This window comes from Carcharodon carcharias, chromosome 4, assembly GCF_017639515.1.
Source record: "Carcharodon carcharias isolate sCarCar2 chromosome 4, sCarCar2.pri, whole genome shotgun sequence".
Classification (NCBI taxonomy): domain Eukaryota; kingdom Metazoa; phylum Chordata; class Chondrichthyes; order Lamniformes; family Lamnidae; genus Carcharodon; species Carcharodon carcharias.
Window position 1 is genome coordinate 204315236 of NC_054470.1, and position 18214 is coordinate 204333449.

At 43.0% G+C, this 18214-nt stretch overlaps 1 protein-coding gene across 7 annotated transcripts in view; it reads left to right on the forward strand.

Annotated features, from left to right (window-relative positions):
* The window catches only part of LOC121276953 (nipped-B-like protein), a 554475-nt gene that overhangs the window by 135244 nt on the left and 401017 nt on the right, over nucleotides 1–18214 (forward strand). For 6 of the 7 annotated variants that reach the window (XM_041185678.1, XM_041185679.1, XM_041185683.1 and 3 more), the window contains 2 exons: nucleotides 13442–13572; nucleotides 15625–15742. In XM_041185678.1, the coding sequence (XP_041041612.1) occupies nucleotides 13442–13572; nucleotides 15625–15742 (249 nt within the window). Of the gene's footprint in view, nucleotides 1–13441; nucleotides 13573–15624; nucleotides 15743–18214 lie in introns of those variants that run through there. The other variant, XM_041185684.1, reaches the window with a different exon arrangement.

An 18214-nucleotide genomic window follows, 5' to 3' on the forward strand; every position in this document is an offset into this window, starting at 1 on the left:
TGCTGCAGCTTTCTGCAGACTTTCTCCATTTAAATAATATTCAGCTCCTCTATCCTTCCTTCCAAAGTGCATAAACTCACGTTTTACCACATTTATTCCAAGAGGGAAAAACAGATTTGACCTCATCCTCAGCAACCTGCCTGCTGTAGGTATATGTATCCATGCCAGTATCAGCAGGAGTGACCACCACACAGTTCTTGTGGAGACAAAGTCCTGTCTTCCCTACCACCATGCCAGATGGGATAGATTTTGAACAGATCTAGCAACTCGAGACTTGGACATTCATGAAGCGCTGTGGACCATCAGCAGCAGCAGAATTGTACTCGACCACAATCTATAATCTGATGGTGGGCCATATCCCCCACTCTACCATTACTACCAAGCCAGGGGATCAGTGGTGGTGGTGAGCTGCCGCCTTGAACCGCTGCAGTCCAGCACCACCTTCTCAAGGGCAACTAGGGATGGGCGATAAATGCTGGCCCAGCTAGTGAAGCCCTCATCCTGTGAATGTACAATTAAAAAAAAACACAACCATATTCCTTTGTGCTCGGCATGACTCCAACAAGCTGAGTTTTCTCCTCATGATTCCCATTGATTTCTGTTGTTGGGGATCAATCATCTCAGCTCCAGGACATCATTGCAGGAGTTCCTCAAGGTAGTGTCCTAGGCCCAACCATCTTGAGCTGCTTCATCAATGACCTTCCTTCCATCATAAGATCAGAAGTGGGGATGTTCACTGATGATTGCACAATGTTCACCATTTGCGACGACTCAGATACTGAAGTAGTCCATGTTCAAATGCAGCAAGACCTGGACTGTTTCCAGGCTTGGGCTGCCAAGTGGCGAGTAACATTCGTGCATACAAGTGCCAGGCAATGACCATCTCTAACAAGAGAGAATCTAACCATCGCCTCTTGATATTCAAAGGCATTGCCATCAGTGAATCCCCCACAATCAATGTCCTGGGGGTTACCATTGTCCAGAAACTGAACTGGACTAACCATATAAATACTGTGGCTACAAGAGCAGATCAGAGGTTTGGAATCCTTTGGCGAGTAACTCACCACCTGACTCCCCAAAGCATGTCCACCATCTACAAGGCACAAGTCAGGAGTGTGATGGAATACTCTCCACTTGCCTGGATGAGTACAGCTCCAATAACACTCAAGGAGCTTAACATCATCTAGGACAAAGCAGCCCACTTGATTGGCACCCGTTCCACAAAGATTCACTCCCTTCACCAGCAACATAGTGGCAGCAGCGTGTGCCATCTACAAGATGCACTGCAGAAACTCACCAAGGCCGCTTAGACAGCACCTTCCAACCCCATGTCCACAACCGTCTGGAAGGACAAGGGCAGCAGACACATGGGAACATCACCACCTGGAAGTTCCCCTTGAAGCCACTCGCTCATCCTGATTTGTTGCTGAGTCAAAGTCCTGGAACTCTCTTCTTACCAGTACTGTGGGACTGCAGTGGTTCAAGAAGGTAGCACACCACCAACTTCTCAAGGGCAATTATCGATGGGCAATAAATGCTAGCCCAGCCACTGATGCCCACATCCAGCAAGCGAATTAAAGAAAAACTTTTCTACCCTTCTTTGTGTCATCTACAAATTTGACTATCGTGCCTTTGCTCCCCTCATCTAAGCCATTGATGTAAATTGTAAAAAGTTGGAGCCCCAGCACAGATCCCTGTGGGACTACCCTCGTCCCATCCTGCCAATCAGATAAAGACCCATTTATACATACTCGTTGCTTTCTACCAGCAAGCCAATCTTCTATCCATGCTAATGATGAGGAGAGGTTGAATAGGTTGGGCCTGCCCTCATTGGAGTTTAGAAGAATGACAGGCGATCTTATTGAAACATATAAGATTCTTAGGGCGGTTGACAGGGTGGATGCTGAGAGGTTGTTTCCCCTTGTGGGTGAGTGTAGGACCAGAGGGCATAACCTCAGAGTGAGGGATCGTCCATTTAAGATAGAGATGAGGAGGAATTTTTTCTCTGATGATTGTCAATCTGTGGAATTGTTTACCGTAGAGGGCTGTAGAGGCTGGGTCGTTAAGTATATTCAAGGCTGAGATTGACAGATTTTTAATCAAAAAAGGAATCAAGGGCAATGGGGAAAAGGCAGGAAAGTGGAATTAAGGATTATCAGATCAGCCATGATCTCATCGAATGGCGGAGCAGACTCGATGGTCCGAATGGACTTCTCCTAAGCCTTATAGTCTTATGTTACCTGCTACACCATGAACTTTTATTTTGCACAATAATGTGATAGAATATTCTCCTCCACTTGTTTGGATGAGTGCAGGCAGCATCACTGCTCAACAAACTCGCCGCTATTCAGGTCAAAGCAGCCCATTTGATAACCACTCCTTTCACCATCTTAACTGTTTACTCCTTCCATTGCTAGCATGCCATGTCTGCAGTGTGTCATCTAAGAATGCACTTAAGCAATTTACCAAGGCTGCTTTGACAGCATCGTTCAATCTCACAAACACTTCTACCTAGAACAGCAAGGGCAGCAGATGCATGTTAAGGGTCTTCCCCGCGCCCCCCACCCCTCCCCAAGTCGCACATTATCCTTACTTGGAAGTATGATGCTGTTCAATCAGTTATAAGTTTGTTAAGATATAACAAGCAGAGTTGATAAAGGGGAGCCGGTAGATGTAGTATATTTGGATTTCCAGAAAGCGTTCGATAACATGCCACATAAAAGCCTATTGCACTAGAAAGGACCTCACAGTATTAGGGTGATATATTAGCATGGATGCATCAGGATTGGTTAACACACAGAAGACAGAGTCGGGATTAATGGGTCTTTTTCTGGTTGGAAAGTCGTAACTAGTGGAGTGCCACAAGAATCAGTCCCAGGGCCTCAGTTATTTACTGTTTATATTAATGACTTGGAGGAGGGGGCAGAATGTAATGTATCCAAATTTGCTGATGATACAAAAGTAGGTGAGAAGGAATGTTGTGATGAGGATATAAGGAATGTGCAAGGGGATATCGATAAGTTGAGTAAGTGTGCAAAAACTTGACAGATGGAGTTTAGTGTAGGAAACTGAGGTGTCATGCACTTTGGTAGGAAGAATCAAAAGGCAGACTATTATTTAAATTGAGAGAGACTCCAAAAAAGTGCAGCACAGAGTGATCTGGGTGTTCTTGTGCATGAAACACAAAAGGTTAGCATGCAGGTGCAGCAAGTAATTAAGAAGGCAAATGGAATTTTGGCCTGCATTGCTAGGGGGTTGGCGTTTAAAAATAGGGAAGTCTTGTTACAACTGTACAGGGTGTTGGTGAGGCTGCACCTGGAGTACTGTATACAGTTTTTAAGAAAGGATATACCAAAATTGGAGGCAGTTCAAAAGAGATTCATTAGGCTGATTCCTGGGATGAAGGGGTTGACCTAATAAGAACGGCTAAACAGGCTAGGTCTTTATTCATTAGAGTTTAGAAGAATGAGGGGTGATCTTATTGAAATGTACAAGATTCTGAGTGGGCTTGACAGGGTAGATGTTGAGATGTTTCCACTAGTGGAGGTATCTCAAACTAGGGGACATAGTTACAGAATAAGGGGACACTCATTTAAAACTGAGATGCGAAGGAATTTCTTAGTAAGCGTTGTCCAATCAAGGAATCACATCTAATTTTAGACACTTCTGAGTTTTGCAAGCACGGGCTGGTTGAATGTGATCAGTACTTTGCCTGTTGCGAACAGCCAAAGGGTCGTACCATTTGATACCCTAACCCTCCTCTAAAGCCTGTCCACTGTCGTCCAGCTGGTTGGGACTGCCCAGATCTGGTTTAAATCTTATTTATTTGTAGCCAGTGAATCACTTGCAAAATGGCTCTACTTCCAGTCCAGTTACTTAAAGTGTCCCTGAGTAATCTGTGCATGGGGCCCCTCCCTCCTGATTCACATCTACATGTGGCCCATTGGTTACATCATTTGAAACTTCAGTTTCCATAGATTGCGTTTCTTTGTGGAGTATTTGCTGGATATAGGCAATGTCGGTGTTAGTGTCTGCAGCTGCATTAAAATGAGTGAGTTGGCTTGACACATACTGACAATATTGTGCAATCCTTAACCAACTGCAAGCTCTTAACTTTATCAACTGCCCTCTCTGTAAAGTATGCTTTTGACAATTCAGTGAATAATGAAGAAATATAATCAGGAAATTTCCATAAATGAGATTCCCAACTTGTGATAAACTCAGACTGTGGAGAATTGATTATTGATTTTTACCAAAAAAAATTAATAAAATGCTTTTTGAATAAAATACTTGAAGAAATTTATTATCTCATTTTAGATTTGAAACAATGTCCCAGGGCTTAAGAGTTCAACTGTCACACCAGCTGAACTACCTGGGCTGTGAGGGGTTACCTGAACAAAACCTGAACAGGCTAGGGGGGAAAAAAGCCTTCAAATAAACTCATTTATTTTTTCACGGTCTGATTTATTATGGATTGTGGCAAGTTAATTGGTGGTTTGTGTTTAGGTGCTGGTGGTTGTTTTGTGGGGGGTGTAGTTGTTGATTCCATTGTAGATGAGGCCGTTTCTTTGCAAACCTTTAATAGGGCTGTGATTGGTAATTGATCTAACATTCATGTTGATGTAAACATGCAGCTTCACAAGCCCGGATTTCACATAATTCTGATATAGAAGAGTTCCATCCTGCTGCTGGCGTCAGGAACAGGTCGCATGCACAGGCAACCACAGTTTGGGTCGATTGTGCATGTTCCTGCCACGCTTGCGGTCAGTGGCAGGAGTTAGTGATTTCCAAATGCACACTGAACTCCAGTATTGCTGAAAAAAAGACTTGCAGTTGAAGCTTTTCACCTTGCACTCATCAGGACAACTTGTGAATCACTACAACCAGTCCTGAGCAAATTTTCTACATATATGATGAAGGATTTCTTCACCTTCGCGAAGACCATGCAGGTCTTGTGTATTGATAGCAATGCTGTGTCCATGTGCTTGTTCGATATTGCCAGCCTACTCACTAAGGTACAGCTCAAGGAAGCTGTAGACATTTATACCACATCACTATGTAATGGCAATGCAGATGTACCACCATTGTCTAAATCCGTACTCATTGAACTTATAACCTCAACAACTCGTTCCTTTGAATTCAGTTTTAATGACACCATGCTTGCCCAAATGGATGGTGTTGTCATGGAATTCCCTCTAGGCCCAGGTCTCATGAAAGTTTTTGTTGGTTTCCATGAGAAGCGTGTCTTTGATGGAATGATCCCTAACCTCCTACCCCTTGCATATTTTCAATATGCAGGGGATACTTTTGCTATATTTGATTCTGCAGCTGCATGTAGGAATTTCTTTGCCTTAATGGGCTCCATCCTGTGCTCAAATTCACTTTTGAAATGGAGCAGAAAAACAAGCCCCCTTTCCTTGTTGTGCTTGTTGAGAAATGTGTCAGTGGGTTTTCTACTGCTGTCTGCCACATGTCCATCTTTACTGGCCAATATACGTGTTGGGATTCCTACTGTTCATTCAGTGTGCAAGTTTGATGCCAAAATAGGGCGCCTCCAAGCTATCCTGTGGGATAATGGCTACCCTGATCAGATCATTGTGTGATATATAGTGAGCAAACTTGTGGCCCTGAAAGGTGCCCAGTCGACCTCAGATCACTCTGGAAGGGTAAGGTGTGTCAAAAGTTTGAGCAACAGGTGAAGCTAGCTATTTCACTCTACGCTGTGCAGTAGCAACATGAGTGGTATTCCCCAATAATAGGATGCTGCTGTTCTTATACCGCACAAAGGAGTAATGTGTATGACTTTCAGTGCCGGTGTGATGTCAGGTATGTAGGCCATATGCCCCAATGCCCACAATGCATTGTAACAAATAGCATGCCCCTTTGGCTGTTTGCAACAGGGAAAGTACTGACCATACTCAACCGGCCTGCATCCAACATTAGGTGTGATTCCTTGATTGGACAAACTTACTAAACAATTCTGATTGTGCTGTGAATTCACTAACAACTAATTTAGGATGTTTATGATATGGTAAGTGGTAATTGCCAGACTGGCCAAATCCCAACGGGAAAGTTGGCCTCGCTATCATAACGGTTTTGCAATTCGTATTTATTATGAGAAGTCTGTTCCCTGAAGTCAGAAATAATGAGTCCACTATCACCTTTAGAGATTTTAAAGATTAAATTAAGACATTTATTAACAAAAGGAAGCTTAAACACACAACACTACAGTTACATTTAGTTTTACAAGTTATCACAAGAAAGTTGGCAGATGATGTTCAATGTGGAGAAGTGTAAAGAACATGGAGAGACAATATAAAATAAAAGATACTATTCTAAAGGATGTGTAGGAGCAGAGAGACCTGGTTGTGTATGTGCATAAGTCATGAAAGGTGGCAGGACTGGTAGAGAGAGCTGTTTCTAAAACATCATTCTAGGCTTCATTAAAAGGGGAATAGAGTACAGGAGCAGGGAGGTTATGATGAACTTATATAAGACACTGGTTAGACCTTAGCTGGAGTATTGTGTACAGTCCTGGCTGTCACATTATAGGAAGGATGTGAACCCATTGGAGAGAGTGCAGAAGAGATTTATGAGGATGGTTCCAGGGATGAGAGACTTCAGTTATAAGGAAAGATTGGAGAAGTTGGGACTGTTCTCCTTGGAGAGGAGAAGGCTGAGAGGAGATTTGATAGAAGTTTTCAAAATAATGAGGGGCCTGGACAAAGTAGATAGGGAGAAAATGTTCCCACTCATAAGCGGATTGAGAACCAGAGGGCACAGTTTTAAAGTGTTTTGCAAAAGAAGCAAATGCAAGGTGAGAAAAATCTTTTTCACACAGCAAGTAGTTAGGGTATGGAATGCACTGCCTGGAAGTGTGGTGGAGGTAGGTTCAATTGAGGCATTATTTATTTATGATTATTTAAATAGAAACAACATGCAGCATTACGAGGAAAAGGCAGGAGATTGGTACCAAGTTAAAATGCTCAGAGAGCAGGTGCAGAAATGATGGGCCGAATGGTCTCCTGCACTGTAACACTTTTGTGATTCTGTGATTTCTACTTACTACTCCAAGCTTTCAAGCAACAGGCCAAATAGATTCTTAATCTGTAAAACATCCAGCAATATTTAGGATTGGGGGAGAGTGGATTTTAGTAAAATAAGGCAGGATCTGGCCAAGGTAGACTGGGAACGTCTACTTGTGGGGAAATCTGCAGAAGAGCAGTGGGGGCGTTCAAAAAGGAAATGGAGAGGGTACAAGCTCAACATGTTCCCTCTTGGGTGATAGGAAGGAGTAACAAGCCCAGAGAACCATGGATAACCAGAGATATTCAGGATAGGATGAGAAGGAAAAGAAAGGCTTTTAGCAGGTACAAAGGAAGCAAATCAGCGGAGGCATTAGTGGAGTACAGACAGTGTAGGGTGGAACATAAAGCAATTAGGAGAGCAAAGAGGGGATCTGAGAAAGCTCTGGCTGGTAAAGTAGGGAAAATCCCAAGATATTCTATAAGTATATCAATGGAAAGAGGATAACTAGGGAAAAAGTAGGCCCATAAAGGACTAAGGGGGCAATCTATAAGTAGAGCCAGATGACATCGGTAAAGTGTTGAACGAATACTTCACGTCCATCTTCACCCAAGAGAATGAGGAAGAATGTTTGGAACTCGGGGGGAGGGACTGCAAGGTTCTTGAGCAAATTGATATAGGGAGTGACAAGGTATTGGAGGTGTTGGCAGGTTTAAAAGTGGACAAATCTCAAGATCTGGATGATTTGTGTCCCAGACTACTGAAGGGAGGCAAGGGAGGAGGGGCTCCAGCCCAAATCTTTAATTCCTCTCTGGCCAAGGGGGAGGTGCCATTGGACTGGAGAACAGCTAATGTGGTTCTGTTATTTAAGAAGGGTTGCAGAGATAAGCCAGGGAACTACAGACCAGTGAGTCCCATGTCAGTGGTAGGGAAACTATTGGAGAAAATTCTGAAGGAGACAATCTGTCTCCACTTGGAGAGGCAAGGTTTGATCAGGGATAGTCAGCATGGCATTGTCAGAGGGAGGTCATGCCTAACAAATTTGATTGAATTTTTTGAGGAGTTGAGCAGGTGTGCGGATGAGGGTAGTGCAGTTGATGTAGTTTATATGGATTGCAGCATAGTCTTTGACAAAGTCCCACATGGGAGACTTGTAAAGAAGGCAAATGCACATGAGATACAGGGTAATTTGATGAGGTGGATTCAAAATTGGCTTAGTTGTAGGAGAAGAGGGTGATGACAGAAGGCTGCTTTATTGACTGGAAGCTAGTGTCCAGTGGCATACCACAGGGATCTGTGCTGTGTCCCCTATTATTCATCATTTATATAAATGACATAGATGTCTATGTGGAGGGTAGGATTAGTAAATTTGCAGATGACACAAAGATTGGCCGGGTAGTTAACAGTGAGGTTGAGTGTCTTGGGTTACAGGAAGATATAGACGGGATGGTCAAATGGGCAGATAAGTGGCAGATGGAATTTAACCTTGAAAAGTGTGAGGTGATACATTTTGCAAGGAATAATTTGACAAGAAAGTATTCAATGAACGACATGACACTAGGAAGTTCTGAGGAACAAAGGGACCTTGGCGTGTGTGTCCGTCGATCTCTGAAGGAAGAACTTGCCGCCCAGGCCGAGGTGAGAGAGGATGTAACTGGTATGCTAGAAGAATGTTGCACCCTTGTTCAAAAAGGGGTAGAAGGATAAAGCTGGCAACTACAGACCAGTCAATTCGACCTTCGTGGTAGGGAAGCTTCTGAAATCTATAGTATGGGATAAAATCAATAGACACTTGGACAAGCGCAGGATAATTAAGGAAAGCTAACATGGATTCATCAAGAGAAAATCATGTTTAACTAACTTGCTGGAGTTTTTTGAGAAGTTAACGGAGAAGGTTGATAAGGGAAACACTGACGTGGTGCATATGGATTTTCAAAGGCATTTGATACAGTGCCACACTACAGACTTGAGCAAAATTCTAGGTCATGGAATAAAAGGGAAATTATGCACTTGGATAAGAAATTGGCTGAGTGACAACAGTAGTGATAAATGGTTGTTTTTCAGATTGGAGAACATTTGTCATGGAGTCCCTCAGGGTCATTGTTGGGACCCTTGCTCTTTCTGATATATATTAATGACCTCGACTGTAGTGTGCAGGGCATGATTTTGAAATTTGTAGATGATAGGAAGATTGGAAATGTTGTCGACAGTGATAGGTATAATCTTGAACTTCAAAAGGACGTAGACGTGTTGGTGAATTGGGCAGACAAGTGGCAGATGAAGTTCAATGCAGGTGAGTGTGAGTTGATTAATTTTGGCAGAAAGAATATGTATTGGAGACAGTGTAAAATAAAGGGAGAGCCTCCAAAGGAGGTGCAGGAACCGAGGGACCCTGGTGTATATGTACATAAGTCATTGAAGATGGCAGGGCATTTTGAGAGAGCAGTTAATAAAGCATATGGTATCTTAGGCTTTATTAATAGGGGCATTGAGTACAAGAGTAAAGAGGTCATATTGAACTTGTATAAGACACTAGTCATGCCCCATCAGGAGTACTGCGTCCAGTTCTGGGCACTGTACTTGAGGATGTGAAGACATTAGAGAGAGCACAGAGGACTAGGCACTTGAGGTCAGTGACAGCCCTGGAAAGAATAGCTTGATGTTCGGTGGTGGGGTCATGGTCCTGGGGGAGGTAGGAAGAAATGTCTGAGAGTTGGCACTCAGCCTCTGTAAGGTAGAGGTCAGTGTGTCAGACATGACAGCACCACTCTTGTCGGCATCTTTGATAAAGTCAGGGTTGGACCTGAGAACAGAGTGCAGCAAGTTCAGAAGGAGAGAGATTGGAGTGGGTGAGAGGAACAGAGAAATACAATGGCCAATGTCATGCCGACAGTTCTCAATGAAAAGATCAAGAGTGGTCAAGAGGCCAGAGGGAGGGTTCCAGGTGGAAGGAGAATACTGGAGGTGGGTAAAAGGGTCCATTGGTGGTGGTGGTGGTGGTGGGGGGTGGGGGGATCCTGGCTAAAGGAGTGAGCATGAAGACAAATGCGATGGAAAGTGTTCAGCATCATGCCTAGCCCAAAATTCATTGAGGTGAAGGCATAATGGGATAAAACTGAGTCCTTTGCTGAACACAGAACATTCAGCATCAGAGAGGGGTAGGTAATAGGGTGGTAGTTAGATGGCAAGAATTGAGATTAGGAGGGAGGATGGGGTCAGAGGGACAGGAAGGGGTGGAAGGACCCAGATGTGCGATGGTATCAATAAGTTGTTGCAGCCTGGAGTTTTTGCAGATTTCCACCATCCGCAGTATTTTGCTTTTATTCCATGAACAGGGAGCCTAACTACCTCCCTATTAAATTCAATGGCTTTATTGTCTAAACATCAGTATCGAAGTCTTGAGAGCAGTCATCATTGACCAGGAACTCATTTGGACCACTGTTAACTCTGAGCCAGCCTGAGGCTAGGTATACTGCAGCATGTGTTTCACTTTCTGGGGTTTGGAGAAAAGGTCTGCAGGTATACCTGGCCGATAGCAGCTCCTTGCATTGTTCCAGCTGCAGAATATGTAACAGAGTTTGAGTTTTGTGCTTTTGACTAGTATTTCCCAGCCAACACACACTCTTGATCATTTCTGTGCACCTACCGTACTGTCGCCTTTAAGAACTGTACTGGTGCCTGACCCTAAACATGTTTTGATTTGTAATGGCAGATGAGCAGTCCATTTTGATAACTGTGCTATCTTGGTGCTTCAATCAATGTGTTTCTGACTGGTGCCTGGAGGTTCCATGATGCTTAATATAAGGGCAGTCTGCTGAGCTGCTGTTGACCCTCTGTGGTATAAAGTAGCCAAATTGTCTAGTTATTGCTTTTTCAGGAGTTCAGTAGGGTACTGAAGCTTTGTTACATGCCCTTGAGATTTGGCACCACGTGGTAAAATGAGCCTTCTCACCTGGATCTAGCTGTGGCTGCCATCTTAGTTGAGTTTATTACTTTTGCTTTATTATCACTATTATTGTTTGAACTAGCTAGGGTCTGCAGCCTTTGCCTGACTAAACTGCCATTAAATCTTCTTCCTTTAGTTTAGGGGTATTGTCCTCAAGATTCAAATTAATTTGCCAACCTCAAGTGTTCCACTTCTCCCTCTTTACTTCTGACTACAAGTGATGTTCTAGCTCAGTTTTGCCAGTGATAAATTAACTGACCCGAGAGATTGTGAATGTTCTACCCTCAATTCATTCTGATGTTGGGTAAATAAGTATCAATCCTCAGTTTTTACACCTAAGTGTAGGAACCCTCATTTTACATCGTATAGTGCAGCACGCCATGCAGTCTAGTATCTTGTGATGAGCTTGGACTTCCTGATTGGTGCCTGGCCCTCACGTTTGGCTGACAGTTGTTGGCACCGATATCTGTTATCTCTGGTGTTACTTGTGGTTTTTTGCGCTTGCTGAAGTCGGTATTAGGATGCACACCAACCTGGTGCATCTCTCTTTGGCCTGTGGAGAAGCAGCAGACTGTTCATTTGGTATTTGGATTCTGGCATTTAGGAGGTTACATAATGGCCTTGCGTTTAACAGCATGGGACCTCCAGAGACTAGTTTGAAAGTGCTGATTGAAGCACCAAGATAGCAGACTTATCAAAATGGACTGCTCATCTGACATTACAAATCAAAACATGTTTAGAGTCAAGCACCACTACGGTTCTCAAAAGCAACAGTACTGTAGGTGCACAGAAATGATTGTGTTTGGGTGGACAATACTAGTCAAAAGCACAAAACTACTAGCAAAGTCTTTTTTATTCACCATATTCAAATGAACATACAAACATACGAACAAGAAGCAGGAGGAGGCCATTTGGCCTCATGAGCCTGCTCTTCTGTATCCCACATACTGCCAATAACCTATCACCCTCTTGCTTACCAAGAATCTATCCACCTCTGCCTTAAAAATATTCAAAGACTCTGCTTCCACCACCTTTTCAGGGAGAGAGTTCCAAAGGATGTAAGTTCAAGGTGAGGGGCGGGAGGTTTGGGGGGGATGTGAGGAAAAACCTTTTTTACCCAGAGGGTGGTGATGGTCTGGAATGCGCTGCCTGGGAGGGTGGTGGAGGTGGGTTGCCTCACATCCTTTAAAAAGTACCTGGATGAGCACTTGGCATGTCGTAACATTCAACGTTATGGGCCAAGTGCTGGTAAATGGGATTAGGTAGGTAGGTCAGGTGTTTCTCACATGTCAGTGCAGACTCAATGGGCCGAAGGGCCTCTTCTGCACAGATTCTGTGATTCTGTGACTCATGACGCTCTGAGGGAAAATATTTCTCATTTGTATTTTAAATGGGCAATCCCTTATTTTTAAACAATGACCCCTAGTTCTAGATTCTTCCACAATAGGGAACATCCTCTTCACACCCACCCTGTTAAAATTCCTCAGGATCTTGTATGTTTCAATCAAATCGCCTCTTACTCTTCTAAATCCAGCAGATACAAGCCTAGTCTGTCCGACTTTTCATCAGAAGACAATCCACCCATTCCAGGCATTACCCTAGTAAGCCTTCTCTGAACTGCTTCCAATGCATTTACATCCTTAAGTAAGGTGACCAATACTGCACACAGTACTGCAAATGTGGTCTCATTAGTGTCCTGTACAACTGAAGCATAACCTCTCTACTTTTGTATTCAATTCCCCTTGCAATAAATGAATAACATTCTATGAGCTTTCCTAATTATTTGGTGTGCCTGCATACTAGACTTTTGTGATTCTTGCACTAGGACAATCAGATCCCTCTGCAATCTCTCACCATTTAGATGGTATGCTTCTCTTTTATTCTTCCTGCCAAAATGAACAATTTCACATTTATCCACATTGTGAGTATTCCTACTCAAGTAATCAACCCTTCCGCTCGTTTGGAGTTGTCTTCTGAAATTGAACCCTCAGCATTAGGTGACACAGCTCATTATAATTGTTTGCATGCATATTTCTAGCCAAAATTTCCAGATATTTCTACTTTTTCCCAGTTTCCTGTGATTTTTACCTACTTGATTCAGGTTTTAAGTCTTAGAAGCATTGAGAATGACACATTTTAGTTTCTTAATTTACACTGACCACTCTCAAGGGTAACTAGGGATGGACAATATACACATCGCATGAATAAATAAAACTGCTAAGCGAAGGTATGAGCTATCCTTATTCTACTTTTATGTCCTGCTAATAAAATCTCATAAAGCTATGGATAATATGAGGTGTAAAACTTTTCAAGAAAGATTATTCCTAGGTGGTCCCTAAATAATATGAAAGCAATATATTTGGCTAAGGATAATCGTAACACATTGTAGTTAGTGATATTTTAAAGTTATTTTAAGTCAGTAGAAGTAGCTTTGAAGTAAAACTGAAGGTGATTATGTTCCTTTTGTAGAGAACTGAAGGATAACCTTGGCAGTGATGACCCAGAGGGTGATATTCCAGTCCTCCTGCAAGCTGTCTTGGCTAGAAACCCCAATGTCTTCAGGGAGAAAAGCATGCAGAATCGATATGGGGTACAGAGTGGTGAGTAATATGCATACAGTAAACCCCTGATCAGCTCATTTACTAAAAATTGGCAATTTTTTCCCGTTTTATTGGATTTTTACTGTAGATTTAGGATTGATTTGCAATTCAATCACTTTCAATTAAGGCCACTAGTTTATACTGTCTGAATAATTCAAAATCCTTATGTAACATTCTGGGGTTCTGGCTCATGTTTTGGGGATCAAATTGCACAAGTCTCTATGCTTCACCATGAACCTGTGAATCAGTGCCTTTTCTCAACAGAAACATTGAACTTATTAATTTCTTCATAGAAGGAGGAGGGGAAATACAGTTTGAATTTCTCTTTCACCTTCACTGACTGACGTTAGCGGCTGGATGACTAGCTGTAACGATTTTGTTGATCATAGGGAACATAGAACTTGCTCCAATTTATTGCTCCTTTTGGGCATCTGCGAACAGTGAGGGGTGACTTGGCTGTCATTTTCCAACCCTGTGTAAGGAGGTATTCTCATTTGGGAGAATATGCTCCTGGAGTTGGGAAAATACTGTGAATATAAAGCCATATATTGAAACTGCACGACATGTTAGATAAAGAGTGTACCATACAATTTACTAACTTAATAAAATTATGCTCAAACCCTGATCAGATCAACTCTCCTTTAAAGAAAAAAAGTGATTCTGTAAATGGCGAGACTGTAAGAACTCAGTTTTATAGTTTGAAAGAATCACTATCTATAGAAATATATCTCTACAATTTAATTTTACATTTTGAATCATGTTTAACTGAGGCCCTGCTTTCCCTCTCAGGTTGACCTAAAAAATTTCATGGCAAGAGCTGGAGAGTTCTGGCTATGGTTGCCGATCTGCCGTAACTCCTCCTCCGGTCTGCCATGCTTGGGACTGAGGCATTTCTGGATTATAGAAAACCATTAGAATGCCTAACCACTAGTGTGTAAACCAAATATAAATATGTACCTGAGACATAAAATGGAGCCAAATGGGGTTCTTTGCACATGTCACCTGTGGAGAAGGGCTTGTATGCCTAATCACCAATGGAAGAATTAATGGAAGAAGCGCAAGAGTCCAACCGTGAAGGAAGTGGTTAGACAACGTTAAAGTCTGGCTTAACCAGAACTCCCAACAGTGGATGACCTGGTTGCTGCTATGATCAGAAAGTTTGGAAGACCATGGTCACCTTTGCCACCTGCCATGGCCCTTGGACAAGGGCGTTGAGACAAAATATGCCAGAATTAGTGTTAAGACATGAAAGTGTGTGTTTTCAAAACCATTCATTTGAAAATATGGGCTGAAGCACTAATGCACAGGATTAAATCGATAACAAAATTGAGCATTGTCAAGAGTTCAATAATACACTCCTTTACAAGGCTTAAAGGACATTCATAAATCCCAGTGTGTTCATAGTATACGTTTGAAGACACTTGTAGTTAAAGCAAGTTCTCACTTAATCTGTATGCTGTGCACCAGGGTTTCCCAAACTCTCTTCGTGTGACCCCATTATAACATACACGTGCACTGCAATCAGTCCCACTCTACCTGCATGCACACGCAAACTGATCAGCTCTTCTTTCCCCACTCTTGGTCTAAGCTGCCAATGCCTGTGACTGAATCTGCAGCTGACAGTAAGCAGCCTGTATAACAGACAGAAACGGAACAAATTTGGAGCCACAGTTCACTTTCCCACTTCAACTGCATGGCTGGTTTTCCTGACACTCCGGACACATCAGTCACATTGAGTTACGCTTGCTGGCGATTTGTTGCAATGCTGAGAGTCTGAGTTGTGGGGTTGGCTGAAAAAATTCCAGACAACTGGTGTTTCTGGATTTGAGTTCTGGCTTGGAGAGGTTACAGTGTGTTTATCTCTCAAAGCACCACTAAAAGAAATTACCTGCTGCTGTCTGTGCAAATTGGCTGCCTCATTTTGCTACAAAAATAAGTAATTGCACTTCTAGATGTAAACTCTTTGGACCATCCTGAGGATATGAAAGATGCTTTATATATGCAAGTTTGTTCTTTGAATTGGCTTTACTGTGTGAACATGTCATCTTTCAGGTATTATGCAACAGCAGATCATCCAACACCAACAGTACAAACTACCACAGAATTCCATACATGGGAGCCCTGCATCCTCCACTTTTCAACAGTCCACTATCTCGCACAGCCCTTCCAGGTAATATGTAACACATTATCAAATTGGTCAATTCTCCAGAACCTATTCAATAGTGACTTGTTTTTAAATATCTGTGGTTAATAATAGTGTGCAATTCTCATTTCTAACAGTTAATACAAGAAAAATAAGATTGTGTGGGCTCTTCAGGTGGTTGTGTACCAGCTGACAAAGATGCACAACCCCAAAAACTTGTCCCATTGCTTGATCCAATATCATGTTTCATTTGATCATTCTGAATAGTTAAAAGGAGAGTTCTGTCATTCTGCTGATGACACAGATTCGTAGGAAATAAATGGTGAAGAGGACATAATGAATCTACAAAATGATATAGATAGCTTGGGTGAGTGATCTGGTTGATGGAGTATAGTGTGGGGATATGTGAAATTGTCCATTTTGACAGGAAGAATAAAAATGAAGCTTACCTAAATGGTGAGAGGACTCAGGAATCTGGGTGTCCTCGTGCATGAATCAAAAAAGCTTAGTATGAAGTAATTAGCAAGTAATTAGGAAAGCTAATAGAATGTTATCATTTGTCCAAGGTAAACAGGTAGTTCAGGAGTCCACTGGATTTGAGTACCGCAAATCGGTATTCCATTTTGGAGGCTGATGAGGGCACTGGTTCCCCCAGGGAGTGCAGACAGATCCAAGCTTCTGGCACCACAAGCAGCCTGTCTGTGCAGGAGGGAAGGAAAAGAGGAAGAGCAATAGTAATAGGGAATTCTATAGTCAGGGGAACAGGCACCACTGTGAACATCAATTTGACTCCAGGTTGGTGTGTTGCCTCCCTGGTGTCAGGGTCCGGGATGTCACTGAACGGCTGCAGGGCATCCTGAATGGGGAGGGTGATAAGGCAGAGGTCATGGTACATGTTGGTATCAATGACATAGGTAGAAAGAGGGATGAGGTCTTGCATCAAGAATTCAGGGAGTTAGGCAGTAGAGTAAAAAGCAAGACCTCTTGGGTTGTAATGTCAGGGTTACTCCCAGTGCCACATGCTAGCGAGCTCAGAACTAGGAGAATAGCGCAGATGAATATGTGGCTTAAGAGTTGGTGCAGGAGGGAGAGTTTTAGATTCCTGGATCACTGGGACTGTTTCTGGGGAAGGTGGGACCTGAACAAATGGGATGGTCTACATCTGAACCAGAATGGGACTAACATCCTTGCGAGCGTGTTTACTAGTGCTGTTGGGAGGAGTTTAAAGTAATTCGGCAGGGGGAGGGGGACACAGAATATTAGCAGAATAGGGGCACATCATAATACAGTCAACAGTCAAGTCAGAGGGAGTACAGCTGCGTTAAGCTTCAAGGGGGCAAAGCTGGATGGCCTCTACTTTAATGCCGAGAGTATTACAGGTAAAATGGATGAGTTAAGAGTAAGCAAAAACAAAAATAGCTGGAAAAACAGCGCAGGCCTGACAGCATCTGCGGAGAGGAACATAGCTGACATTTCGAGTCCGTATGACTCTTCATCAGAACTTAGGAAATAGAGAAATGAGATGAAATATAAGCTGGTTGAGGGGGGTGGGACAGGTAGAGCTGGTTAGAGGGCCAGTGATAGGTGGAGGCAAAGAAGAGATTGCCAAAGATGTCATCGACAAAAGGTCAAAGGGGTGTTGACGGTGGTGAGTTAAGAGTGCGGGCTGACCCTTGGAATTGTGATATAGTAGTCATCACAGAGACGTGGTTGAGCGAGGGGGAGGATTGGCAGCTCAACATTCTGGGATATAGAATCTTCAGGGGAGGGGGTAAAAGAGGAGGAGGCATTGCATTATTAGTTAAGGAATCAGGTACTGCAGTAAGGAAGGATGATATCTTAGAGGGGGCATTGAATGAAGCTTTGTGGGCAGAGCTTAAGAATGAAAAAGGGGCAGCCACGTTGTTAGGTGCTTATTGTAGACCCCCAGATAGTCAGCAGGAAATTGAGGAGCAGATATGTGCACAATTTGCGGATGTGTGTAAAAACAATAACAATAGGGTAATTACATTAGGTGATTTCAACTTTCCCAACATTAATTGGGATAGACATAGGATGGAGTGGGTTTCTTGAAATGTGTACAGGAGAACTTTTTAGGTCAATATGTAGAAGGTCCAACAAGGGACAGCGCAGTGCTGGACCTAATTCTGGGGAATGAAGCCGGACAGGTGGCTGAGGTGGTGGTGGGGGGGCATTTTAGTGATAGCGACCACAACATGGTACAATTTAAGCTTGTTATGGATAAAGAAATAGACAAGCTGCAAAAAAAATGTTTTGGATTGGGGGAGAGTGGATTTTAGTAAAATAAGGCACGACCTGGCCAAGGTAGACTGGGAACAGATACTTGTGGGGAAATCTACAGAAGAGCAGTGGGGGCACTCAAAAAGGAAATGGGGAGGGTACAGGCTCAACATGTTCCCTCTAAGGTGATAGGAAGGAGTAACAAGCCCAGAGAACCATGGATGACCAGAGGTATTCAGGATATGATGAGAAGGAAAA